The sequence below is a fragment of the Mastigoproctus giganteus genome, chromosome 9 (genome assembly GCF_048544385.1).
Source record: "Mastigoproctus giganteus isolate SK-2022 chromosome 9, ASM4854438v1, whole genome shotgun sequence".
Classification (NCBI taxonomy): Eukaryota; Metazoa; Arthropoda; class Arachnida; order Uropygi; family Thelyphonidae; genus Mastigoproctus; species Mastigoproctus giganteus.
In genome coordinates, this window is record NC_143583.1 from 167342269 (window position 1) to 167369985 (window position 27717).

A 27717-nucleotide genomic window follows, 5' to 3' on the forward strand; every position below is an offset into this window, starting at 1 on the left:
AAAATAAAGTACAGTAATAAAAAATTAACATTTTGTTAATAAATAATTTATGTGTTAGTCCACTCACAATTCTAAAGAAAAAAGGTTAGGTTACCCCCTCCACTTCGGGAGAGGTTCAAGCTCTCATGGGATTCAAGTGGAGGTAACCTGACCTTTTTTCACCACTATGGAAAGCATTCATTAGGGCAAGTTACCATTAGTGCTGAGTGCTACTAAATCAATGTTATCGTGTGTTGTCTTCCCGCACCAATCAGCATATTGTTTGCCACGCCTACCTGTCAATCAATATATTGTTCTTGACTTTGCTCCAGACCAATAACACCTACTGTCTGTTTACCGAGCGAGCAGCGCTAGTGCTGTACAGTCAGTCCTCGTATAACACGTGTTTACACTACACGAATTCGATCATACACGATTTATAAATAGGGGAACGATATCTTATATAACACGAACCAAATTCGCTTATGCACGATTCGCCTTTGTGTTTACAAGAAATGGCAGTCGAACGCAGAATCACCCCAACTGAACGCAACACGATAGGAATGAAGAAGAGATTCTGAAAATGTATTTATGTTTCTTATATCAGTGAAGGGGAACCGAAAATGTAATTAGATCGAGTTTACTACCAGTTTATAACAGATTCCACTAGCAGAAACGCAACTGGAAATTGTTTTTATTGTTTTATGGTAGTAACCCCAAGAAATGTGCTTTAGTAAAATGTGAGGTGTTAATAGCGCATCTCTGCCTTTACGGTGTTGTTTATTCAGTTGCTACACGCGCGCGCAGCTTTGTTTATGTGTATCAAGCATACCTCCTCGTTTTGTAATTTTGCTTTATTCCCTAAAATGAGTAAAATACTTAAAAGGTGTGAAAAGGAAGCATCCTGGTGAAGACACTACAGATTCAGAGAGAAAAAGAAAAGCAATATCGATAAACAGAGGCGGACTGGGTCAAAAATTCTTACCCGGAAAAATTTACAGTGGCCTCATACTATGGTTAATGGCCAAAATCACACCGGCCTTCGTGCCCCAGGGTTTCCCTGGTAAGGCTTATGGCCAGTCCGCCTCTGTCGATAGAGAAAAAATATGAAATTGTGAAACGCTTTGAGCGAAATGAAAGACCATGTGATATTCCACGTGGTACAGACCTAAATGAGGCAACGCCGAGAATTAGAAAGAATGCAGAGAAAATAAAAACAACTTTCATAGCAGGAACAACTCAAAGTGTAATTAAAATCCATTAGATTAAGACACAAAGAATTTGAAGAGATGGAACGGCTGTCATCTGTTTGGATAGAAAATCAAACAAAAAACAAGTTTGCTTACGATAGAAGTAAAAGCATTAGCAATATTTTATTACGTAATAGTTGTAATAAAATGCGTAAGTATTTTATTACGATTATTTATTGTGTTTGGTAATGTTTTGGTTACAAATGTGTGTTCAGTCTTGGGTGGTGGGCACCTAACCCAATTTTTCCCATAGGGCCTGTTGTTTATATTGCACGAGGGTTTCTAGGAACGCAACTATCGTGCTATACGAGGACTGACTGTATCTGGAAACTAATTTTCCACGTAAGTTATCCGACTTTTCTCGTCGTTCTCATGTTGGCCTTCTTTACCTTCTCCGGCAAAACTTATATTTCTTGGAGCTCGAATTTCACTACATCACCTTTCAAGATTTTAATAATCAAAATAACAGAATGATATAACTCAAATGATAAAATCAAATTATATAACTTGAATGATATAACTGAATGAATTATTCAGATGATATAAGTATAATCAATCAATTATGACCTCTTGTTTATGCCCACCACAATGAGCAACATATTCCTCTACTGTATTAACTTTCAAGTAGTATATACATAGATCTGTTTTTAAGTTCATATTCCTCAGAGCCCTAAAAATTTCAATATAATTTATACATTAATGGACACAATGTGCAAAATTTCTTGAATTTTTTTCTAGTATGTGCTACCATCTCTTACACAGTTTTTAATAGATAGCAACATGAAAATAGCTTTGAAAATGGGAGATACCTGTTGACATCAGTTATCTATTTTACAAATAGACGAAGTTGAAGAATTTCAGTGGAATTCAAATAGAGAATTTTATAAATCAAATCACATAAGAGATTAACAGATGTAGAAAATATTACTGCATCAAAACAGAAATGACAAGTTTATGAACTTTTTATGATTTTTTTTAATTTTTATTAATATTTTAAGACAATAATATTTAAGTATTTGTGTACAAAGTTTTTGTACATAAATGCTTTAAATTTTCAAAACAATTTTTTTTTTTGCAAAATTTCAAAGTTCCATGAAAAAACTCACTCTGCAGAGCCTGCTGCTATCAAAATTTACTGTAGGAAACCAATTCACATGTGGAAGACTCTCCACCAAAACAGGTTAAAGAAGGCAATGAAATGGGATTGTGCATGCCTAGAAAAACATGAATACATATTGTAATATCTGCACCTAGAGTGACTTTCATAATATATATCTTTTAGACAAGTCTTCTTATGAGTATTTGCATATGCCTGATAGCATCTGGCATCTAAAACCATTAAAAAAATCCTAGGTAAGCTTCAAGCACAAAATCCCAGTCAACAAGTGTAATTACAATGAAGAGACTGTAACAAAAAGCGATGAGAACAAATACAGATTCTTTCTCAGAAACATAAAAATGATACAATGACTCAGAAAGTTCTAACAAAGAGTTTGCTGTCATCATGTCATCAACAACTGATAATGCAAATTCAAAATTACACAACACTGTCCTCAAAATAGTGTCATTGGACAACTATGCATTTTTGCTATCAGATGTGCAGTTGCTGGAAACAGCAATGGAAATTTTCCAGAATGCTGTTCATAGCAACTGGTTTTGCATTTTTCACCTTGTCTATGTTACTGAAATGCTGCCCCTTCAGCAAAATTTTATGATTCTGAAAAAGTGGTAGTTTGATGGCAGGAGATCCATGTCCCTTTAACAAATCCATGCTGTAACTGCCTTATGACTTCATTCCTATTAAGATGATCTCGCATTATGGTTTTAACTATTGACTGCATTATCTTCCATGGCACAGAAGTCAAACATACAGGTCTATAGTTACCCACTGACCCTTTGAACCACTCCTTTAAATAGAAGCAACATTTGCACATCTCCAATCAAGTAGGGACTTCCCTTGGATCCAAGGATGCTCTCAGTATTACAGCTTATAGTTTGGCTACCATTTGTTTTCTTTTAATATAACTGGATACAGTCCATCGGTCCCAGATGCTTTGTTCATTTTGAGCTGTAACAATTTCTCTTCCAGCTTCCATTCAGCTATCACAAATCATTTAATTCCCAATCAGTGTTGGATAGACATCATTAACAAATAAATTAAGCCATATGCAGTCATATTTTGTGTCTGATTATTTCTATTCATCATTTTATTTCTAAATTTCTTAATATAATTCTTCCTTTAATTCTTTCCTTGTCCGCCCCCCCCCCCATTTTTGGCCATTTCTTCCATTAGTGAAGTTTTAATCATTAGTATTTCCTTTATCAATTTTATTTTAGTTTTATCAAAATATAGAGCTCCACAAAATTTATTTGATAAACAATATTCTCTTGCTGATTTCTCAGCACCATGTTATTTGTAATGGTGTGGGATAATTTGTTACTAATTTTGAAGCTAATCATAAATCATTTAAAAATTTATTTTTGTCTGATGATAGCAGAATTAAAAAAAAAAAAATTTATGAATGCAGCTCTTCAGTTTCCACAGTAAATTTTAATCTGGTACATTAGTTAAAGGTATTTAAGGAGTAAGTTTATAATGGAAGGTTCACCAATGAAAAGAGCGTTAGCAACAAACCTTCAATCCATGATTTAATTTTTTATAATTAACAAATTGTGGTCTATTTATGTTCTAATAGTGATAAATGAAGTTTTTAATGGTTTATATACACTGTTTCTATATTTTATGAGAGAATACTGGTAAGTTTTTACAACTGCCCCACTTCTGGTTATTATAAAAGTTCCGATTGTAACATTAAAATTGAAAGCTTCCTACATGAACTTGCCAAATTTTATGCCATATTAATGACAAATTACTAAAAATTATAGAAATCTTATAATACCATGAGTATTAGACTAAAATATGAAATAGCAAGTGCTTAAAAAACGGTACTCACCTTTGAGTAAATTTGCAATAATTTTTAAAAAGAATGGTAATTAAATCATTTTGGTGGGAGGAAGGTAAAGTAAAAGAATTAAGAAGGGTGTTAAGGGTAATTTGACGGAATTTAAAATAGGCCCAAGGAAGTAGAAGTGCACATCTCCAATCCTAGGTTGTCATTAGAGAAGGAAGAAATCATTGAGTGAATTAAAATTTAAAAATGGATAATATAGTATGACGGAGCCAATAGTCGTTACAAAGGACTTTCGTTGGTTATAACGTCTTCAGTTGGCAAATTGGGTGGGAAGTGAACACGTGCTGTACTTTAAAGGTTGTCTCAGCTTCCCATGATGCTTTTTTGGACATGTGGGAACGTCAGCTGCGAGAGGTTCCAAGCCGGGGAAAAGTTGAAAAGAAGTTTCATGTTTATGATGTTGAGGTTAGAATGGTGCCGGAACCATTCAATAATAAGTACTTCATAGTGAAGAATTTTGTGGCTGGATTTGAGTTTAACAATGGTGATAGTAGAATCGACAAGGGGGGGGGGAGGGAGTTATTAGCATGTATTGTAAGTTCTGTACTGGATTGGCCTGTTCTAAAACTGTTTTGGTGGTAGTATGTGCGGGTGTTGGAGGTTTTAGTAGAACCGAATTTTGTGGTGGTGCTGCCAATGTAGCAGGCGTCGCAGTTGGGCTGGCATTTAATAAGATATATAATAACGTTGAGGTCACTAGTGGGGTATTTATGTATATCTTTATAGGAATTAAAAAAGGAACCTAATTTATTGTACGTGGAAAAGGTGAGCGAAATGTCTGTACCTTTAAATATGCAGTGGAATTGTCCTGCAAGTTTGTTATGGTAGAGGAGAATTGTGCGTGTGTTTGTTTTTTTATTATTATGTTTGGATGGGTTATTAATTTTATTTTTAACAGTGGAGATTGTGTAAGAGACGAGTTGGGGAAGGTAGTTTCTAGATATGAATTTCTCCATGAGATATTGAAGTTCATTTTGTAAATCATTTTGTGAGGAACTGAATTTGATGGCATTATGGATTTGGTTGTATAAGACAGCTTTTTTTTGTGCTGAGGGGGTGGTGCGAAGTGAAATGAAGGTATTTTCTGGTATATGTATTTTTTCTGAAAATTTTTGTGCTTAATTTTGTATCTGTTTTGAAGATGGTAAGATTAAAAAATTGATCTGGTTGTTCATTCCGATTACAAGGGTAAGTTTGAGCCTGTCATGTATAGAATTGAACTTTAAGAGGATCTATTACCTATTATGAGGATGTCATCGGCATAGCATGTATATAATTTGATTTTCTATTTTTTAATTTGATTTTCAAATTTTGCAACCCTTTCCTTCAGAAATAAAATTATATACACACTACGCCGATTCCATTCTAACCTCAACATCATAAACATGAAACTTCTCTTCAACCTTTCCCCGGCTTGGAACCTCTCGCAGCTGACGTTCCCACATGTCCAAAAAGGCATCATGGGAAGCTCAGACAACCTTTAAAATACAGCACACGTTCGCTTCCTGCCCAATTTGCCAACTGAAGACGTTATAACCATCGAAAGTCCTTCGTAACGACTATTGGCTCCGTTATACTATATTATCCGTTTTTAAATTTTAATTCACTCTTAATGATTTCTTCCTTCTCTAATAACAACCTAGGATTGGAGATGTGCACTTCTACTTCCTTGGGCCCATTTTAAATTCTGTCAAATCACCCTTAACACCCTCCTTAACTCCTTTACTTTACCTTCCCACCAAAATGATTTAATTACCAATCTTTTTAAAAATTATTGCAGATTTATTCAAAGGTGAGTACCGTTTTTTAAGCACTTGCTATTTCATATTTTAGCCATATTAATGATTATTTCATGTTTTCTGGTAACTGTGGATTATTGATAACCAATTCCCGAACTACAAGAAAGTACGTGCAGAATTATCATAAGACACCTCTTTGTGAAGAAAATTATCTGCAAAAGAAATAAACAAAAAATAAATAAAAAAAGGAAAAGAACACTGACTTTCATATAAAATATTAGAATCTGCCTCAAAAAGTGGGGAGAGGGTTAAAGTTAAAAATAAAAGAAGGATAGGAAGTGCATTTCTGTCACAATTCTAGAGACAGCATGTATCATCTCATGCATTAATAAAGCACATGAGATGGTACTTTCCATCATCAAATTGAACTCAGAGTTAGCTGATATGACCAAAATTTCATATGAACATAAACATACCTTATCCTGAAATGCTTATAATTATGAACATATATTCATTCAAAGAAATTAATAGCACTATTAAAGGTGGAAAGCTGGGAAGTACTGTGCTCCACTAATAATAAGGGGGCCATCTTGGCCTTGCCCTAATTATGCATTCCAACAAATTATGTTTAACTGGGTTGAGGTTGGAGTCTGTAAGAGCCTTGTGATGTTTTTGATGTTATTCTCTTCAAACACACTCACAATCCTTGATTTGTAATATGAAATGTCATGTTGGCAGATGTAAAGGCTGTTTGCCACAACACAGAGCACACAGTTCTGTTGAGGACATCAATGTATGACACAGCATTCATGGTTCCATGAACTGAAACCACCAGTGGACTTAGGCCATACCACAAGAAACACCCTTGGAACTATGACATACCCTCCTCCCAACTTCAAGAATTTGAAACTGGAAGGAGAAACTGTTACTTCTTCCAAGAATTAAAGAATTCAGACAACATGCCCAGACAGTATGCATTCTCCAGGCATATCCAAACATCATGTAGAACATGATAGTGTGACCCACCACACAGAACCAGCATCCACTGGTCCACAATCTAGGTTTAGTGTGCTTTGCATACTGTGCCAAATGACAGCGTGTATTTGCTTTTGTTGTGTTTGAGCTCCAATCTCAGATTCTCTAAATCATAATGGCAATGGTAGGTAAATAACCATCATAAGATACATCAGCTGCTGTGAGTCAGTATTTTATTCTTACCAGGTAGTTGGTGGGTTAATGTCACTTTAGACTTTCTTTGGTATGTCACTGACTGCAGACTTGGGAGTGTTCGTTGTTTGTTTGTTTTTTTTTTGGTGCATCGGCAGCTAAGGCTATAGTGCAGACTTGGGAATGTTTAATTCTTGAGCAATAGCACATACAGATGTTTCCTCTATGTGGCATGCAACAATTATTCCTCTTTAAAACTCTTTTGTGCTTTATGTGTACTCATCATTTGGCATATGTTGAAATGTATTCCACACAACTGCTTCAACATAATTTTTAATTTTTATTGTTAATTCAACAATTCCATTATTTAATAAACGGCAAGTGAAAATACACAGAATCATATAAAATGGAGTATACTTACAATCCTTGATTATCAACAGCAACAGCTCTGACAGGATTTTGATGGCACAACATTTTTATAAGAGGTTCATCAGTATTTGGGGACCACATGCTGACAGTACCTGCATAAAAAATTATCAATGATCATTAATTAGATGGCTAAGAAGACACAACAAAAGAATATTAGTTCTATATTACTTTAGCTATTTGTTAAGCATTTTGGTTAAATATTATCTGTATTTTTCAAAAACATGGATAATATTTAGATGTTCAATCTCACTGAAATCATGCTTTCCTTTCTATAAGCTTCTACTAGACACATAATACAAATATTAACTATAATGCCTTACATTCTGGATTTGCCTATGAACTCCTATCATTAGTTCTCAAAAAATGGGGATGACAGGAAACAAATGCAGAAACATAGCCAAACAGTTTAGTATTTGCTCTGGCTAGTAGAAACTATAATTTTTAACATAAGAATACCAATAAACTAAACTGCCCTTATCACATGGTGTCAATTGAGACCATTCTTAAATGCTGTCAGGGTGTGTCAAGGCAGAGAGTGTGGTGAAGTTCAAAGCAGAATTGGATTGGCACTTTTTGGCAACAGGGAATGTATGAATAAATAGGTTTCCCCCCCCCCCTTAGGCATTCGCAGATTCAGAAAATGCCTACTTCTTGCATTATTTATCCATTATAATTGAACAGTAATATCTCGATACACCCAAGACACGTGAAAACCCCTAGCACAGTTGCCAGTGCTTGAGATACTTGTAGCATTCCATCTAGTGTCAACTACCATATCACATTCATAATCACTTAAATCTTTTGTCTTGCCCATTCTTATAATGAGCTGAACATATACAGCATGTCCAGGTCTCTGTCAACTTGCTTTGCATCGCATAGTATTAATACCTAATGAAATGGGTAGGTGTATCTAAGAAGTGGCCACTGAACTGTAAGTATACAAGATAACGCTTCCTAAAATTAAGTGTATCCAAAAGTCACTGGACAATGTCCTTCTTTAATTACACTTTACATACTATATACAATATTGGTAATATCAATATGATATTTGCATTGGCAGCAATACTTTTTTTTTTTTAATATATATAGTAGCTTCCAGTATTTAAAAATTATAGAAAACACTGATCATGCAGAAACCTGGGGGGGGGAGGGGAGAGATTATCTACCCACCAAAAAGTCAACCCAAAAAATAACCCTGGGGGTTCACATCTGGTGAGTATGGGCTTGGCACACCCAGGTCCTGAGCTGGATATTATCATTCTTCTCTTTCTTGGTGATTCCCTTCTCACTTTCGACTCTCTCTCTCTCTCCTCTCCTCTCTCTCTCTCTCTCTCTCTCTCTCTCTCTCTCTCTCTCTCTCTCTCTCTCTCTCTCAGGGTAACTCGGGAACTTTTTTTTTTTTCCTGGTGCAAGCATAAGCCTCAGGCTTCCTTGCACCATATGGCTATTAATAATAATAATAATAACAAAGACCTTTCTCTCAAAACTGAACCAAATCACCTTTCAACATCAAGAAAATCTTGCAGCCTGTGATGTGAACTGAATGTTTATCACTATCCCTCTCCCGGATGCAAAAACATACCTAAACAAACGTAATAGACACTCAGATCCATTTGGGCATCATCAGACCACTCCACATCAATGATCTCCCAAATGTATTGACCTCTTGGTAGGTGAAGCCTACATTATCTGTCAGCATTACTTCTACATCCAAAACACAGCCCTGAGATAGGGCAAATCCTTTGTCCCCACTCTGGCAGAGGTCTTTATGGAGAGCTCTGAAGATCAGGTCTTTGATATTGTCACTCTCACATCAAAATTCTAGGATAAATATGTTGACGATGTTTAAGAAGTTTGGAGCATTGACCAAAACAGCCTAGCAATTGTTCTTCAACACTATCAAACCAGCAACACACATGGATAAATTTCAAAATGGAAAGAGAAATCAACTGAAGGTTCTCACTCTCTAGACATTTTGCTTACAAGAGAAAACATCTCTAAAACTGTCTATATGAAATCTACCAATAAATGCATCATTCTGAATTTTAAAAGTCATCCCACCCCCTATTCAACAAATGATAGGATATTATGATGTGATTACAAAGGAACTGGATGCAAAAAATAATTTTGTATCATATATTTGGATTTCAGGAAAGCTTTTGACACTGTTGCGCATGGAAGACTACTTGTACAAATTGAGTAGAATGGTATTAAGGGTAAGTTGCTACAATGGATAAAAGAATGGTTGAGTGGGAGAAGACAGAGGGTGGTAATCAATGGGTGCTGCTCTTTGTGGACTAATGTTATTAGTGGAGTCCACAGGGTTCGGTGTTGGTTCCTCTGTTGTTTTGTATATTTATCAATGATATTGATGAAGGTATATCAGGCTTAGTGTCGAAGTTTGCAGATGATACAAAGGTTGGCAGGGTTGTTAATGACAGTAATGGCAGTGTGCTACTGCAACAGGATCTAGAAAATTTGGGCAGATTGGCTAAGAAGTGGCAACTGAAGTTTAACCTTGACAAATGCAAAGTACTACATATGGGTAGAAGTAACCCAGAGAAACGTACCAACTGTGTGGTACTACACTTAAGGTGGTAGAAAATGAAAAGCACCTGGGAGTAATTGTGCAGTCAGATATGAAGTTTTCTGAACAATGCAGACAGGCTGCCAGGTGCCTCGATCATGTGTCATGTACAGATTTTGCTAGCAAGGAAACGGAGGTGATTGTCCCTCTGTATAAAGCAATGGTCAGGCCACGTCTTGAGTACTGCGTACAGGTCTGGAGGCCTCATTTTAGGAAGGATGTAGATTGGCTTGAGCGTATACAGAGAAGGGCAACAAGATTGGTGAGGGAATGAAGGGAGATCCTCTTACCAAGAGAGGCTTAAGTTCTGCAAATTGCAGTGGCTGGAGACTAGGCACCTGCATGGTGATCTGATTGAGGTGTATAGGCCTTGAATGGGTTGAGTACGCTGAATTCCGATGGGATTCTTCCACGTTCAGATTACGAATCTAAGGGGGCAAAAATTCAAATATTGAGGAAAGATAGATGTAGAACGGATGTGTGGAAATTTGCCTTTAGCCAGCGGGTGGTTAATTGCTGAACAAACTTCCATCTGTCGTTGTGGAAGATGATAGGTTAAATAAATTTAAGGAGGAACTGGACAGGCATTTGGAGGGAATGGTGTGATTTTTTTTTTTTTTTTTTTTTGGCTGATGCTGCATAAGCTCATACACTTGCTTTCTTGCATCACATGCCATACCACTACCCACACTACTACTAATCCCTGCTGAGCCAAAATTTCTGTATATCATTGACAAAACCCCATAAGCTGTCCTGGCAACCTATCTGCACTGCTCAAAGGACTTCATATCCAAATGCACAATTATTCCCGGTCTTTTTCATTTTCCACCACTCTGTGTGTAGTTAATGTGGGATTACTGACATGTATTAATTAACATTTGTCAAAGCAGAAATAAATATACAGTATAAACTGTACTTTTATTGCCAAAAATTATAACCCGTTAATGCTAAAAAGCATGTTTACTGCTTTTTAGCATTAACTTAACACACATAAGGTATATGTGCCTCACAACATCAATTCTGTAAGAAAAAAAATTTTATTCATTAACCTATATTAAATTTTATTTTATAAACATAAAATACATAAAACTTCAATTATCATTCTCAGGTCCATCTGCCTAATTTTTATAGATCTTATTGCAGCAGCATACCTTGGTTACCGTAGCCGAATGGGCAGGAGCGGGAGTGCAGTAGCACATGCTCTTTGAGTAGACCGGGGTTCAAGCCCCTGACTGCTGAATACGGTCGATCTGCCAACCCGCACTGGACCAGCATGGCAGATTATGGTCCATTACCCTCAGCACGAATTGTTGAGGAGGCTTCCATCCTGCAGTGGGTTGATAATGGCTGCACTTCACTTTTTTTTTTTACCTTGGTTACCATTATTAACCATCCTGCCAACCTTTGTATCATCTGCAAATTTAGATATTAAGTCTAATTACACCTTCATCTTTATCATTAATAAATATAGAAAAACAATGGGCCTAGCACTGAACCCTGGCTGGCAAGGTAGACTCCACTAATAACAAATTGTCCAAAAAGAGTGATGTTCATTGATAACCACTTTGTCTTCTCCCACTCAACCATCCCTTTATCCACAGCAGTTACTTGCCCTCAATGATACACTGCTCTAATTTATACAGCAGTCTTCTATGTGCCACAGTATCAAAAGCTTTTCTGAAATATTTGACTGCACAATTACCCCCAGGTCTTTTTCACTTTCCACTTCCCTGAGTCTAGTACCACACAGTTGGTACGTTTCTTTTCGGTTATTGCTACCCATATGCAGTGCTTTGCATTTGTCAATGTTAAACTTCAGTTGCCACTTCTTAGTCCATTTTCCCAACTTATCTAGATCCAGTTGGAGTAGCATACCATCTTTACTGTTGTTAACAACCCTGCCAACCTTTGTATCATCTGCAAACTTGGACATTAAACCTGATATACTTTCATCACTATCATTAATAAATACTGAAAACAACAATGGGCCCAACGCCGAACCTTGGGGAAGTCCATTAATAACATTTGTCCATGAAGAGCAGTGTCCATTGAGTTCCACTCTCTGTCGTCTCCCACTCAACCATCCCTTTATCCATTGTAGCAACTTACCCTTAATGCCATACCTCTCCAATTTGTACAGTAGCCTTCCATGCGCAACAGTATCAAAAGATTTCCTGAAATCCAAGTACAGGTCAACCATCACTAATCCAGCAGTGTTGGGACCTGTGGGGTGCTGAATTAGTGAGTTTGCCAGATCACCGGTGGTTATTTTAGCACATACAGTTTAACCAACAGCTAACCACCTCATCTTACTTTTATCAGGTTAACTGCAAAGCTAGTTTAAGAAAAAAATTTCCCAGGGACCCAAAAATATTTAGCAAATGATTTGATTAGTAATTCTAAAATAAATATTGTAATGTCAGTGTTGTTGTTTTAATATTAAAAAAAAAAAATTTTTTTTATGTTGCATATATGTGGCCCAGAAGGTTTCTTTATTTCTTGAGAAGCCGTGTCGGCCACATACGTGTGACGCTATTACGGCATATATATGAAGGTTGTTTGTGATTAGTTTATTACACGCGCGGCGAGCACTGCAATAAAACTAATTGCAATAAAAAAAAAAAAACTCTCAAACGTCACAATAAGTTTGTCAGCATTATTAGAGATTTTGTGAAAACAAGTTAGTTAGTGCGCTGTATTATCCATCATATTGTGTTGTGTTCTTCCTCAAGTTTGTACAAGTGTGTTGTAAAAAAAAAATCTAAACAGGAATGGCTAAAAGAAAATTACTAAAATAAGAGGAACTGAGAGAAATTGCTGGAATTTACAATTAAGCAGAGTTAAACTTCTCACAGACACACCGCTGTTGAGTTTTTTCAGAAGTTCAACTTTATCATGTACGATGGTTGTGCTTTACACCACGATAGGCACTTCCTTTATGCATTGGAACCATGGCTGGGGCTAAATGTAAGCAGGTTATAATAATAAATGCAGAAAAACAAGTGAGAATGACTTGCCAGTGTTTACAAGTTCACACCAACAGCTGATGCTATAACCAACGCCACCAAAACAGTAGCGGCAGGCCAGTGTGCCGACCTGGAAAATTTGAAATTACGTTTGCAGAAATTATGTCCGAATTAGCGGTGGAACAAGATTACCAGTGGCCGGATTAGTGATGGTCGATCTGTATATGATATCAAAATTATTTTTGGCATTCAGTTCCTTTGTGACCACATCATAGTACCCAATCAAATTGGTCAGACAAGACCTCCCTTTAACAAACCCATGCTGTATCTTAACTATTATTACAGTCTTGTCCAGATGATTCTGCAATGCTTCTTTAACCAGCGATTCCATTATTTTCCCCGGAACACATGTTAAACTAACAGCTCTGTAGTTAGTTGTGTCACCTTTTGAACCCCCTTTGTGAATTGGTGATGCGTTTGCACACCTCCAGTTCATAGGGACCTCCCCTGAGTCCAAGAAAGCTCTCATAATTATGGCTAAGGGTTTGCTTACTTCCTTTGCTGCCTCCTTTAATATACCTGGATAGATCCCATCCACCCCAGGTGCCTTCCTTATGTTTGACTTCAACAATTTCTCCTCCACTTTGTTCTCAGTTATTACAAAATCACTTAGCTCGCTGTTAGTGTTTGATAAACTTCTGGCATATCCCTCATTAAATAACTCCTCCTGTGAATGTAGGTGCAAAATACTCATTCAGTTTATCAGCTACCTGAGCATGATCACCAATGGCAAACTCATCTATGTTAAGTGGTCCACTCTGATTCATCCCTTTCCTTCAAGAATTTACATAAGTAAAGAACTCTTTGCTGTTTTTCTTTGCATCCTCTGCCAAAGATTTCTAGTAATCTGCCTTCACCTGCCTAACCTCCTTTGTGACTTGATTACAGACTAGTTTACCTGCCATATGCTTGTGTCACCTGATACTTTATATGCATCCCATACATTCTTCTTCTCTGCCACGAGCCTCATTAATTCATCTGACATCCATTTAGGCCTAAACCTTTAACAGTATTTCTTAGCTGGAATGAAAAGCCTAGTAGCCTCTAAAATTAAGTCCCCGAAGGCTTCCTATTTAGAATTCAATGTTGGTAACATCTTCAGTTGATTCCACTGTACAGAATTTAAAAACTATGAGACCTCTGTAGTCACCTTTATGAAAGCAAAGCCCTTCCCTTTAGTCTTGATGGTAATTACATCTTTAAATAATTCCCACATCAGTACATTGTTATCACTGTCACCCAGTGGTTCCTTTATATGCAAATTCTTAATGCATGAATAATCACTGCCGATAATCAGATCGAAAGTATTACTCACTCTGGTTGCCTCTCGAACATGTTGCTCTAGAAAACAGTCATCCAATAAATCCACAAAAGTCTTGCTAGTGTGCGAGTGACCCACAAGTTCCAGTCAATATGTGGAAAGTTAAAATCCCCCATTATAAGATATTCCGATTTACTGGCCCACTCTATTTCTCTGCTCAATTGCTCATCATATTCATTAGGCCTGTAACACACACCTACTCTCATTTTTCCTTTCCCAGTGCTTATGTCACACCAAACAGACTACTCAACACCGTATTGTCCATCAAAATCAATTGGATGCATTTCCTTAGATTTTAGGTGTTCCTTAACTAAGAGCATAGCCCCTCCTCCCTTCCTATCCTGTCTATCCTCCCTGTACACACTGTACTCCCCAAATTCCAATTCTGCACTGCTTATATCCGTGTGACACCACATTTCTGATATCCCAACAATATCTGCCTTTGATGTCTTGACTAGCACTTCAAGCTCATCAAATTTATTAACTATACTCCTAGCATTGGTGTACATTATTGGTGTAATTATTCTTTACTCGGCCTTGTAATTGCATAAAAGTATCGGTAAAGGTTTCCACGTGTTTCAACTCCGGTACCGTTCGTAATTTTCCCGCCATTGTGATACGATAGTTGTATGCCGTACTAGATAGCGTTAGTTGAACTTCGTTAGCAGTTAAATTGTACGTTTAAATAAATACATATAACGACTTAGATTACAAACGTAATATAATTAATTATATTTAACATAATTAATAACATAACATAATTAATTATAATTAATTAATAAATTAATAGAATCATGACTCAGACCAGAGCAGCAAAGCAAAAGGCTCAAGCTAATGGAAGCGCTGTGGCTCAGAGCAGAACTGAGGGGGGCAGTTGTCCTCTGACTCACAGCCTTATAAAATGCACTATTTGCTTGATGTTTGCAGAGCAATCGGGTACGGGACATGATACTGCCAAGGGGGGATGTCTTTGTGTGTGCGCGATGCAAGGAGTGTATCAATATCAGGCAACAACTCGGCGTTCTTGTGGGCCTATATGAGAGCTTGAAGGACAGGGTGGATGCCCTCGAAGAAACTAAATTGAGGGGCCCATCAAGCTCTCAGCTGCCCACATCAACGCCAGAGCTTGCACTTGGGCATCGCGTGACACAGAGACAACCCCCAAGGCAGAATGCGCTGGTCCCGAAGGAACTAGTAGTTGTTGGTGACTCTATTGTCAGGGAAACGGGGAACATGCTTTGTAAAAAAGATAGGTGGAACAGGACCAGGGTATGTCTGCCAGGGGCAAAGGTTGATGACGTTGTAGAGCGAATATCATCTTTTAAGGGCACAAAAGGTGATATAGTTGTACACGTTGGCACTAACGATATTAAGAGTAGGAGACCGGCAGAATTACTTAACAAGTACAGGTCACTGTTGAACAAAAGCCGAGAATTAGGGTTGAATTTGAAAGTGTCTGCAATTCTGCCCAGACACGATAGGAGGGAGTATATGATGAGAGCCTTGTCGATCAATTCGGCCCTGGAAAGATTGTGCAAGGCTCAAGGGGTAGAATTTTTTTCAGCCTGGACTGTACTTGTTAACAGGAGAGATTGCTTCTACAGGGATGGGATACACTTAAATAGAAAGGGTGCAAGAATATTTGCTGATGCTATCGAGGCAGTGTTAGGTGGGTCGGAAAACTGCTAGCTTGGGGGGAGACAAAGACCAATAGATTGACAGTAGCCACTGGCAGAGGTGAAAGAGATTCTTGCACCGCTTCTATTAGAATGAGCAGAAGCCTGAAAAACAAGATGCATGGTATTTCAGAGACTGCTAGGAGCCATTGCGGTACAAGTAAACACATGGGTTGTGTTAGGGTAGCTAAGAATAGAAACAGGTGCAGGTATACTTGCGTGTACACCAATGCTAGGAGTTTAGTAAATAAATTTGATGAATTTGAGGTATTGCTCAAAACATCAAAGGCAGATATTGTTGGGATATCAGAGACGTGGTGTCACACAGATATAAGGGATGCAGAAATGCAATTTGGGGAGTACAACGTCTACAGAAAGGATAGACAGGATAGGAAGGGGGGAGGGGTTATGCTATTAGTTAAGAAACACATAAAAACCAAGGAAGTGAAGCCAGTCGACATCGCTGGACAGTGCAGTGTTGAGTCAGTTTGGTGTGACATAAGCATTGAGAGTAGGAGTGTGCTATAGGCCTAATGACTCTGATGAGTATAATAAGGAACTGTACAGGGAAATAGAGTGGGCCAGTAAATCAGAGAGTCTTATAATGGGAGATTTTAATTTCCCAGATATTGACTGGAATTTGGGGGGCTGGTTACTCACACACTAGCAGGGCTTTTGTGGATTTATTGGATGATTGTTTTCTACATCAGCATGTTCGGGAGGCAACTAGAGGGAGTAATACTCTTGATTTGATTATCAGCAGTGATTCTTCATGCATTAAGAATCGGCAGATAAATGAACCACTAGGTGGCAGTGATCACAGTGTGCTGAAGTGGGATTTACTGAAAGAGGTAACTACCATTAGGGGTAAAGGGAAGGGTTATTGCTTCCGTAAAGGCGACTACGATGGACTGAGACAGTATTTAAATTCTATACAGTGGGACCAACTGATGATGTTACCAACAGCAAATTCAAAATGGGAAGCATTCAAAGAACTTATCTTGGAAGCTACTAGGCTTTACATACCAACTAAGAAATATTGTTCAAGGTTTAGGCCAAAATGGATGTCAGATGAACTAATGAGGCATAGGGCAGAGAAGAAAAATGCATGGGATACTTACAAATTAACACATGACACAGAAGCCTATGATAGATACAAGTTGATATGCAACCAAGTTACAAAGGAGGTTAGGCAGGCGAAGGCAGATTACGAGAAATCCTTGGCAAGGGATGCAAAGAAAAACAGCAAAGAGTTCTTTACTTATGTAAACTCTAGAAGGAAGGAGATGAATCAGATTGGTCCACTTGATATTGATGGGTCAACTGTTGATGATCCTGCTCAGGTAGCTAACAAACTAAATGAATATTTTGCATCGACATTCACACATGAGGAGTTATTCAGCAAGGGGAATGCCAGAGGTGTATTCAACTCTAGCAGTAAGCTACAGAATCTTGAAATAACTGGGAGTAAAGTGGAGGAGAAACTGTTGAAGATAAACACAAGAAAGGCACCCGGGGTGGATGGGATCTATCCAGTTATATTAAAGGAGGCAGCAAAGGAAGTAAGCAAACCCTTAGCCATAATTATGAGAGCTTCCTTGGACTCAGGGGAGGTACCCATAGACTGGAAATGTGCAAATGTGACCCCAATTCACAAAGGAGGATCAAAGGCTGACACAAGTAATTATAGACCTGTGAGCTTAATTTCTGTTCCAGGAAAATTAATGGAGGCACCGGTTAAAGAAGCACTGCAGGATCATTTAGACAAGACTTCAGTTATAGCTCAGACACAGCATGGTTTTGTTAAGGGGAAGTCTTGCCTGACCAACTTGATTGGATACTATGATGCAGTCACAAAAGAACTGGATGCAGGGAATAACTTTGATATTATATACTTGGATCTTAGAAAGGCTTTTGATACTGTTGCACATGGAAGACTGCTACACAAATTGGAGCAGTGTGACATTGGAGGCAAATTGCTGCTATGGATAAAGGGGTGGTTGAGGGGGAGAAGACAGAGAGTGGTAATCAATGGACACTGCTCATCGTGGACTAATGTTATTAGTGGAGTCCCTCAGGGCTCAGTGTTGGGTCCATTATTGTTTTCTGTATTTATAAATGATATTGATGATGGTATATCAAGCTTAATGTCCAAGTTTGCAGATGATACAAAGGTTGGCAGGGTTGTCAAGGACACTACTGACACTATGCTGCTGCAACAGGATCTGGAAAGGTTGAGCAGATGGGCTGAGAGGTGGCAAATGAAGTTTAACATTGACAAATGTAAAGTACTACACATGGGAAACAGCAACCCCAGAGCAACGTATCAACTCTGTGGTACTACACTGACAGTGGTAGAGAATGAAAGGGACTTGGGGGTGATTGTGCAGGCAGATATGAAGTTCTCTGAGCAGTGCAGACGGGCTGCAAGAGTAGCTCATGGAGTATTGTCAATGATATACAGGAATTTTTCCAGCAGGGATAAGGAGGTGATTATTCCATTGTATAAGGCAATGGTCAGGCCACACCTAGAGTACTGTATACAGGTCTGGAGGCCTCATTTCAAGAAGGATGTAGAGCTGCTGGAACGAGTACAGAGAAGGGCAACAAGATTAGTGAATGGAACAAAGGGGTGCTCTTACGAAGAAAGGCTTAAGTTTTGCAAATTACAGTGTCTGGAGACTAGGCACCAGCGAGGTGATCTGATAGAGGTGTATAAAGCCTTGAATGGTTTAAGCATGCTCAATGCTGATGGGATTCTTCCTCTAGCTCAGAAAAATCACCTGAGAGGGCATAAATTCAAATTGAGGAAAGACAGATGTAGGATAGACGTGCGGAAATTTGCCTTTAGCCAGCGGGTGGTTGGTTGGTGGAACAGACTGCCATCCCTTGTGGTGGAGGTTGATAGCCTAAATAAGTTTAAGGCTCAGCTGGACAGGTATTTTGAACGAACAGAGGGGTGAAGTGGAAGTGGGTTTTTTTTTTTTTTTTTTGGCTGATGCTGCATAAGCTTGCTTTCTTGCATCATAGCCTCTACTAATGCTAATGCTAACATGCACCTGTTCCTACACTTAGTTACCCTAACACAGCCCATGTATTTACTTGTTCCACTATGACTACCAGCAGTCTTGGAAATCTCCATTACCTTGCTTTCTAGGCTGCCTCTCATTCTAATAGAACCAGCGCAAGAATCACTTTTGAATCTGCCTGCAGCACTGTTAACCTTTTAGTCTGTGTAACCGCTGCAAGCTAGCAGTTTTCCCGACCCACCTAACACTGCCTCGATAGCATCAGCAAATATTCTTGCAGAATTTCTATTTAAGTGTACCCCATCCCTGTAGAAGCAGTCTGTCCTGTCAACAAGCACAGACCAGGCTGAAAAAAATTCTACCCCTTGAGCCTTGCGCAATCTTTCCAGGGCCGAATTGATCAACAAGGCTCTCATCATATACTCCCCCCTATTGTGTCTGGTCAGAATTGCAGACACTTTCACATTGAACCCTAACTCGAGACTTTTTTTCAACATCGTACTTGACCTGAACTTGTTGAATAAATTTGCAGATCTCTTACTCTTAATGTCATTAGTTCCAACGTGCACAACATCACCTTTTGTGCTCTTAAAAGATATCTGCTCTCTGTCATCAACGTTTGCCCCTGGAAGACATACCCTGGTCCTGTTCCACCTATCCTTCTTGCATAGTATATTTCCCTGTCTCCCTGACAATAGTCACTAACAATAACTAATCCCTTGGGGACCAGCACATTCTGCCTTGGAGATTGCCCCCATGTTGCCTGATGCATAGGAGTGAGCTCTGTCGTTGAGCTGGGCAGCTGAGAGCTTGATGGCCATTTACCCTACACCTCAAGCTCACATAGACGCCCATCAGAATGCTGAGTTGCCGCCTAATTTCTTGACACTCTAGACACCTAGCACACACAAAGGCATCCTCCTTGGCTAGATCATGTCCTGTTTTAGAAAGATAGGAAACATTTCACATATTTTTTGAGACTGATGCGTTGGAGAATTGCTCCCTTCATTTCTCCCCCGAGTCACAGCACTCTCGCTAGTCTGTGATCTTTGCTTCACAGCTCATGATTTCCGTTTCACCAACACCAGGAGTTGGCACCAATATAGTTGGCGCCTTAACACTGATAATTTTTTCCCAAAAAACAGAGTGCTAAGCGAGCACCGTATTCCCATAATGTAACATATGTATTTGTGAGTCAGTAATAGATATGTATTCCTAATCAATAATATTGATTAGGAATTAGAAATTTCCTAATCAATAATAAACGGTAGTGAAAAGATGCACAAACGTCGGTCAAAATATTTAATATTAAAAATCTGTACATATAAAATATTCTCCGTTACATATGTATATAATTATGTGGTAAGTAACTATTTTTCAAAATTAAACTTAAAATGCCAATTAAAATCATGAATTTATTAATCCAATGGCCCTGGGATGTTGAGTTTTTGTCATTTTGGTCAATTTTTAAAGTAAAACCCCTTTTAGTAAACTAAAAGGGGTTTTACTTTAAAATCCCCGCAGCCTTACCACCCAACAATAAAGTCAACCGATTCTTCGCTGCTTTGAAGCATGGCAAGGTTTTTTTTTTTTTTTTTTAAGGGTGAGCTTTCTTCAGATCATCATATAGGCTTCAGAGCATCATATAGATTATCAAACGAAATTGTGGGTTGGATATGATTATCTTCAATAAAATTGTTTAGAAGTCTCTCCATTTCAATATAACAGCTGGCCTAGTTGCTTGCAGTGGAACAGCTGTCTTCCCCACTGCTAAAATTAATTCTTTATTTTTTATAATTGTTCTTACAGTTGAACCTGCCAGTCCTAAATTATTGCACACATCCACTTGTCGTTGAACGGAATCAATTCGCTTCAAAACATATAATTTAATTTTCAAATTCAGTATGTTTTCTTACCATAGTAGGCTTCGTACCACGTCCAGACATTGTTCCTTTTTAATTCTTATCCGCCATTATTAATCTTCGAAAATGTAACTGCATTGCATTAATTATGATACAGTGTTCGAGTAAACTGTCCATTACGGACGATGTCTAAACCTGTACCGAGTGATGACTAGACTTCGGATAAATGCATATAATGCAAATATTACAAGCAATATACTTGATAATTTTTTAAAATATTGATCTCGGAACTGCATAACAAGTCACCATAGTCCAACTAAATTAGCGTGGGAAACTTTTCTATTCATTTTCAAGCTATCAACTACATCAGATGAAACGTTTTCGTAAAACATGCCAAAAATTCAATCTGTACACTGGTAAAGAGCATTATAGTGAGTTGTGACAGCGTTAGAGTGAGATATGGGTTATAATATAAGAACAGCATTATAGCGAATCAGCGTAGAGAAAACCGCATTATAACAGCAGGGCCTGCTGTATGTTAATTAACGAAGAATACAGTAAAAATTAAAAATACTTATCCCTTTACAGCAGCCAGCCAAAAATCCACCGACTGTTGTCTTCCATGACCCAAGCACCCCATATGCAAATGAAGCTCGCACTACACGATGATAGTTTGATGCGAAGTCGTTGAAAATGGTAGGACAACGTGAATTTCAACTTCACCACAATAAACCGACATGTGTAACAAATATTACATACAAGATGCAAACAAAACCTCCCACTTTGGTCTCAAACAAAACTGAACTGATTCTACAATCCAGTAAGAAAAGATGTAGAGACAAAGAGCTAGAGTGTAATTCTCTGAAGAAATAGCCAACGGGACACAGTCCACGTAGCTTGAACATTGTGGAGATTTCTCTAAAGTGCTTCCACATAGTTCACCTGTCTCAAACACATGTTGTTGAATATTTCTTCAGAATTTTCTAAAGCAGAAAATGAAATGTTAACTCCAGTTATTTACCTAGATTCTAGTAACACCACAGGTTATTATCCAACATAGTTTGTATGGGAATGAAAATAAAAACTTATACTTAAAACTTGTTCCTGACTTATGTAAGCCCAGGTTACATAACTTCGGACTTACGTAAATTTTTTTGAAAAAAATCATAAAGATACTTTTGATATAATTTTTAAGAATGAAGTTGAATGAAGGAACAATAAGTATAAGTTTTTATTTTCATTCCCATACAAACTATGTTGGATAATAACCTGTGGTGTTACTAGAATCTAGGTAAATAACTGTATTTTTAAGTACAGTTATTTACCTAACTGTACCTTTAAGATGTCCTGGATGACTTTATTCATTCCCCAATATGATGTAGTATTGGTACCAAATAATCTACATTTATATTGTTTCTTTGAGCTTATTCTGTGCACTATATGGAAACATGAAATATACCTTTAAAACTGGTGGATGTCTGCACAGGTAACATTAAGTATTTCTCTCTATGCTAAAGTGCAAAAATGCAGAAATATGCTTGTATGTAAACAACACACGCAATAAGTAATGTACAAAATGTTTAGTTGGGAACTACAGCTAAGATAATTAATTTTCCTTTTTCTTTGTCCCCCTCCCCTCAGAGTTTCTCTTATTTATTACAAAGATAACTAATTTTAATAAATAAAATATGAATTTCACATTTATATTTCCTTGGCAAAAAAAAATAAAATAATATTTTGGCAAAACCAAGCAATTCAATTTTTTTACTCATGCTCATCACTTATTATTAAGGTAACTAATGTTAATAGGCATGAAGAAAATGGGCAGAAAAATAATGCTAATCAGCAAATGTCAGAACCACCACAATATTTAAAAAACTGAAAGTAATTCATGTATTTTAATCTAACATAAACAAATGCTAATAATGATGGTTTGAAAGTGAATGTCGCACAATTAATGTGCTTTGATTAAGATCATTAAAATTAAGAAATGACTAAATATTTACAATAAAAGTACTAGTCATCACCGGATGGCAATACTTAATTGTCCATACCATTTGGATGTCCTGTTATTAAAAGTGCATTATTTGGATTTTGTGTAAGCACATCCAGGCGGCCTGCTTTGGTGTATGTCTCCTTGACCATTTGACCTATAGAAATGTCTAACCAACAAAGAAATCCCTTCTCACTCTGAAAAAATTAAAAATATGAAAATAGCTGTTCAACAGATAATAACACAATTATTTTAATTAACTGTGATAAATATTTTATAAATATAATAAATATATTAAAAAAATCCAATCAAGTTGGCATATGCTTATTTTAATCCAATATTACTCTTGAAACAAAGATTACTGATCATCAAGTCAGTAACATTTGTTTCACTAATAGTCAATGAAAACATTGTAATTTTTTTAAATAAATACATAAATAATAGATAAAAATAAAATAATGACTGAAATAAACCAGTCCCTTTATTTTTAATTTTAATTTAAATGACAATCTGACTATAGTGGCTTCTTGTTTGTGAATACTTTGCACAGTAGCAATTTTCTAGAATGATTGGATGACTGCTTCTTATAAGACATTAGACATATCTAATAAGAATGTAGAATATATCTAAAGACATGCTGTTAAAGGGAAGGTTTTAATTTTCACAAGAATGTCTTTACTGGATGACTATTTCTACACCAGCATGTTAGAGAGGTAGCAAGAGAAAGCAATAACCTTGGTCTGATTATTAGCAGTGACCTTTCATGTAGTAAGGATATTCAGATAAAAGAACTACTAGGGTATCAGTAATCATAATATATTGATGTGGGATCTACTTAAAGATAATTACTATCGAGGGTAAAGAGAAGGGATTTTGCTTTTGTAAAGGCAACTACAGTGGTCGTTACAGTTGTTAACATCCTCATCACCAACTGATGATGATAACAATTGTAAAGTCTAAGCTGGAAGACTTCAGGGAGTAATCACAGAAGCTACTATGCTTCTTACACCAATTATGAGATGCCATACAAGGCTCAGAACTAAATGTATGTACAACAAACTAACAAGACTATTGAGAGAAAAGAAAAATGCATGAAATGATTACAAATTATTAGGAGACACAGGAAGCTACAGCAAGTATAAGCTAGTTTAAAATCAAGTCACTAGGGAGAATAGGGCAGATTGTGAGAAGGCAGAACTAAACTGGAAGTGTTCAGAAAGAATTTAGAAGTCTTTGGCTAAGAATGCAAAGAAAAGTAGCAAAGAATTCTTTGCTCATGTTAACACTAGAAGGAAATGGATACACTATATTGGCCCACTAGATAAGAATGGCATAACTATTGATAATCCTGTTCAGATTGCTGACAAACTGAATAAATATTTTACATCTACATTCATGCATGAAAAAGTTTTTAGGGATGAGGATTCCAGCAATATACCAAGTTATAATTGAGGACTAAATGACTTTGGGATAACTGAGAAGAAAACAAAAGAGAAATTGTTGAAGCTAAAAGGATGGAATCTATCCAGAAAGTGATGCAGACTGTCCAGGAATCAGATAGATGTATCTGGGTGTAGTACGTGGCAAAAGAATGTTTCAACCAAATTATATTGCACTAACAATGACATTCCGAGATAATACAATGGCAAGAACCTGTTTCATGTGGTTTGGAGTTGGTCCACTGGATGTCATTGACAAAACCATGAATGCAATTGTCCACTGGACATTCTAAACAATTCTACCTTAGCAATTCTTTGCTAGAATACAGATAAGGTGCTATTTGTATCAGTATAACAAATGCTCCATGTCATAAAGCATGGTTAGTGGTTTGAGGATAATAATATAGTGAACCCTGTTATTTCCAGCAGCCCAGATCTAAATGCAATCTACACACTTGTGAAAAGCATCCCCCAACCGATGTTTTTTCATTTAGTGTACCAATACATGTTGGAAGATAAGGTATATATAGATAAAAAATAGATCTATAATATTATTATAAATTAGTGGCACTTCACAAAATTAGTCCTCAGGGATGAAGATTCCAAAAGTGTACCATGTTGGGAGCTAAATGACCTTGGGATAACTGAGAAGAAAACAAAAGAGAAACTGTTGAAACTAAAAGTAAATAAAGCACCTGGGGATGATGGAATCTATCCAGAAATTGATGTACTGTTGAACTCTGCTACAGTCCAGAAATCAGACTGGGATGCATTTGGGGATGTAATCATAAACGCTACTAATCTTTTATACCAACAAAGAGATACCGTTCAAGGCTTAAAACTAAATGTATGTAAGATCAACTAATGGCACTACTGGTAGAGAATTAAAATGCATAGGATGATTACAAATGAACAGGGGACATGAAATTTGCAGCAAGTATAAACTAGTCTGTAATCAGGTCACTAAAGGAATTAGGCAAGATAAGGAAAACTATGAGAAGTCCTTGGATAAGAATGCAAAGAAGTAGCAAAAAATTCTTTGTTTATGTTAACACTAGAAGGAAAGGGAGGTAAAACACTGCTCCACTAAATATGAATGGCATAACTATCAATGATCCTGTTCAAATTACTGACAAACTAAATAAATATTTTGCATCTACATTCACGTGTGAGGAAGCATTTAGGAATGGGAACACCGGATGTACACTAAGTTATAACTGGGCAATAAATGATTTTGTTATAAAAGTGGAAGAGAAATTTCTGAAGCTAAAAGTAAATAAGCAAACCCTTGGCCATAATTATGAGATAATCCTTGGATTCAGGGAGGTTCCTACAGATTGGAGGTGTGCAAATGTGCCTCCTATTCACAAAAGGGAATATAAATGAGCAACATGAGCAATCAAAGACCTGTGTCATACTGATTCTAATTAGCGAAAATAGGAGGAATATTATCCACAGGCTATAAAAGCAAAGATATATTAAGCACAAATTTACCCTTTATTACCTTATCAATTAAAAATTTAAATGATACGTGAAAATCGGAAGAATATACGTTATAATTGGAATAATTAATATGTACATCGAACTAGTTGACATTTCTGTTTACTGACATTTGTGGGTGGGGATTAAAATTTAAAACAGTAAAAAGATAAGCAATCAATAACAAAGAAAACGGCACACACAAATTGCAAGTAACACAATATGCGCAAGTGAGACCGGAGTAACAAGTTACAAAGCTTTAAAAATAGGAATGAAGAGAAGATTCTGAAAATTAATTTTTTTATATGATTGAAGATTTCATGGAAGTGTAAACACATTTCACCATAATAACCCACAGAATTCCAGTTGTCGGCATTATTGCAAATTCAGTAAGATCGAGTTTACTGTCCGTTTATGATAGATTTCACTAACAGAAAAGCCCAATAAACAGGTAACTGCTAATTGTTTTTATTGTTTTATGGTTGTGACCTCCAGAATTTCGACCGAACCACGTGGTACCGTCGGACACAATCGTAGGGTAATCTCCAGTGCTGTGGTCTCTTGCCCCGATTAAACGGCATGCTGTCCCAATTAAGTGAAGTAAACCCTGGCTATTTTCTGTTTTTTAAGATTTGCCCCAAATAAACAGCTGCCCCGATTAACTGGTGGCCCAAATAACCGGAATCCACTGTATTTGGATTTCCCCAAGCTGTCACCACAACCACCCATAAAGTCAACCTTTTCCTCATAATTTCAATTTATGGAACCTAGTTCTGGTATCATTTATAACAGTGAAAATTTCAGCTCCATTCATTTTATTGTTCCTTCTCAGAGCCTTACAGACCTGAATCAGGTCCCCTCTAAGTTGCCTAGTTACCAGGCTCTGTATCCCACATATTTGAAGTCTTTCCTTTTGCATATCTCATCAAGCAGGTTGCCAAACTTTGGACCCCTTTCAATAAGCTCTTATGTTTTTTATAGGTTCAGTCGCCAGTGTGTACGTGTGTGTAAAACCTTACATTTCAGCAAGCTTTATAGCACTTATTCCAATATTCCACATCAAATAAACCAAGTTGGTCAAAACCCAACGTGTCAAAATTTTTGCAGTTTTTCTTTTTAAGGGAAAAATCCATGTCCATGTACTTTTTAGCTGTTTCACTGGGGGAAAAAAAAATCCAAGATATTTAAAATGTGAAATTAAACTTACATCAAGATACAAAGTTTCAGAATTTCCTGCACTACAAAAAAAAAAAAAAAAAAAAATTTGACAATCCAAATAACACACTGGTTCCATTCATTTTTTTTGGCTTCGATTCCACATTTTTACATGATCAAGGTAGGTGGTTCACAAACACTCTTGCAAATTCGTTTCTGTTCTGTTTTATACAACTTGTTTCTACAGCAGGAAAAATACATTTAAAACTTTTAAGTACATTTTAAAACATATATAGCCTAAATACATTGCTCAGTGTACAGCATAATGGCAATCTTGGCAAGCTAATTATCAACTTTGGTATGTTATCTTAAATTCATTGTTTCCCAAAAAAAAGAAAGGAAAACTGACACATAGGATTCTAACCAGATGATATGCACACAACCACCATGGCAGTCCCTAAAGTAATTCAACAACCATCCACAAAGGTATCCCAGTACATAATACTGGGATACCTGCCAAAATTATATTACAATGCAGCATATAGCGGAAAGGTCAGGAAATGACCACCGCATATCCTGGAGCAATATGGCCTTAGTTGCAAATGCTCCTAAAA

General features: G+C 37.0%; 1 protein-coding gene across 1 annotated transcript in view; it reads right to left on the reverse strand.

The window, feature by feature from the left end:
• LOC150080872 (WD repeat-containing protein 46) overlaps positions 1-27717 on the reverse strand; it is a 210184-nt gene that overhangs the window by 85018 nt on the left and 97449 nt on the right. Inside the window, exons 7-8 of the mRNA XM_090380845.1 lie at positions 23092-23227; positions 7529-7628 (exon numbers count right to left, since the gene is read on the reverse strand). Coding sequence (XP_090236971.1) covers positions 7529-7628; positions 23092-23227 — 236 coding nt within the window. The remainder of the gene's footprint in view (positions 1-7528; positions 7629-23091; positions 23228-27717) is intronic.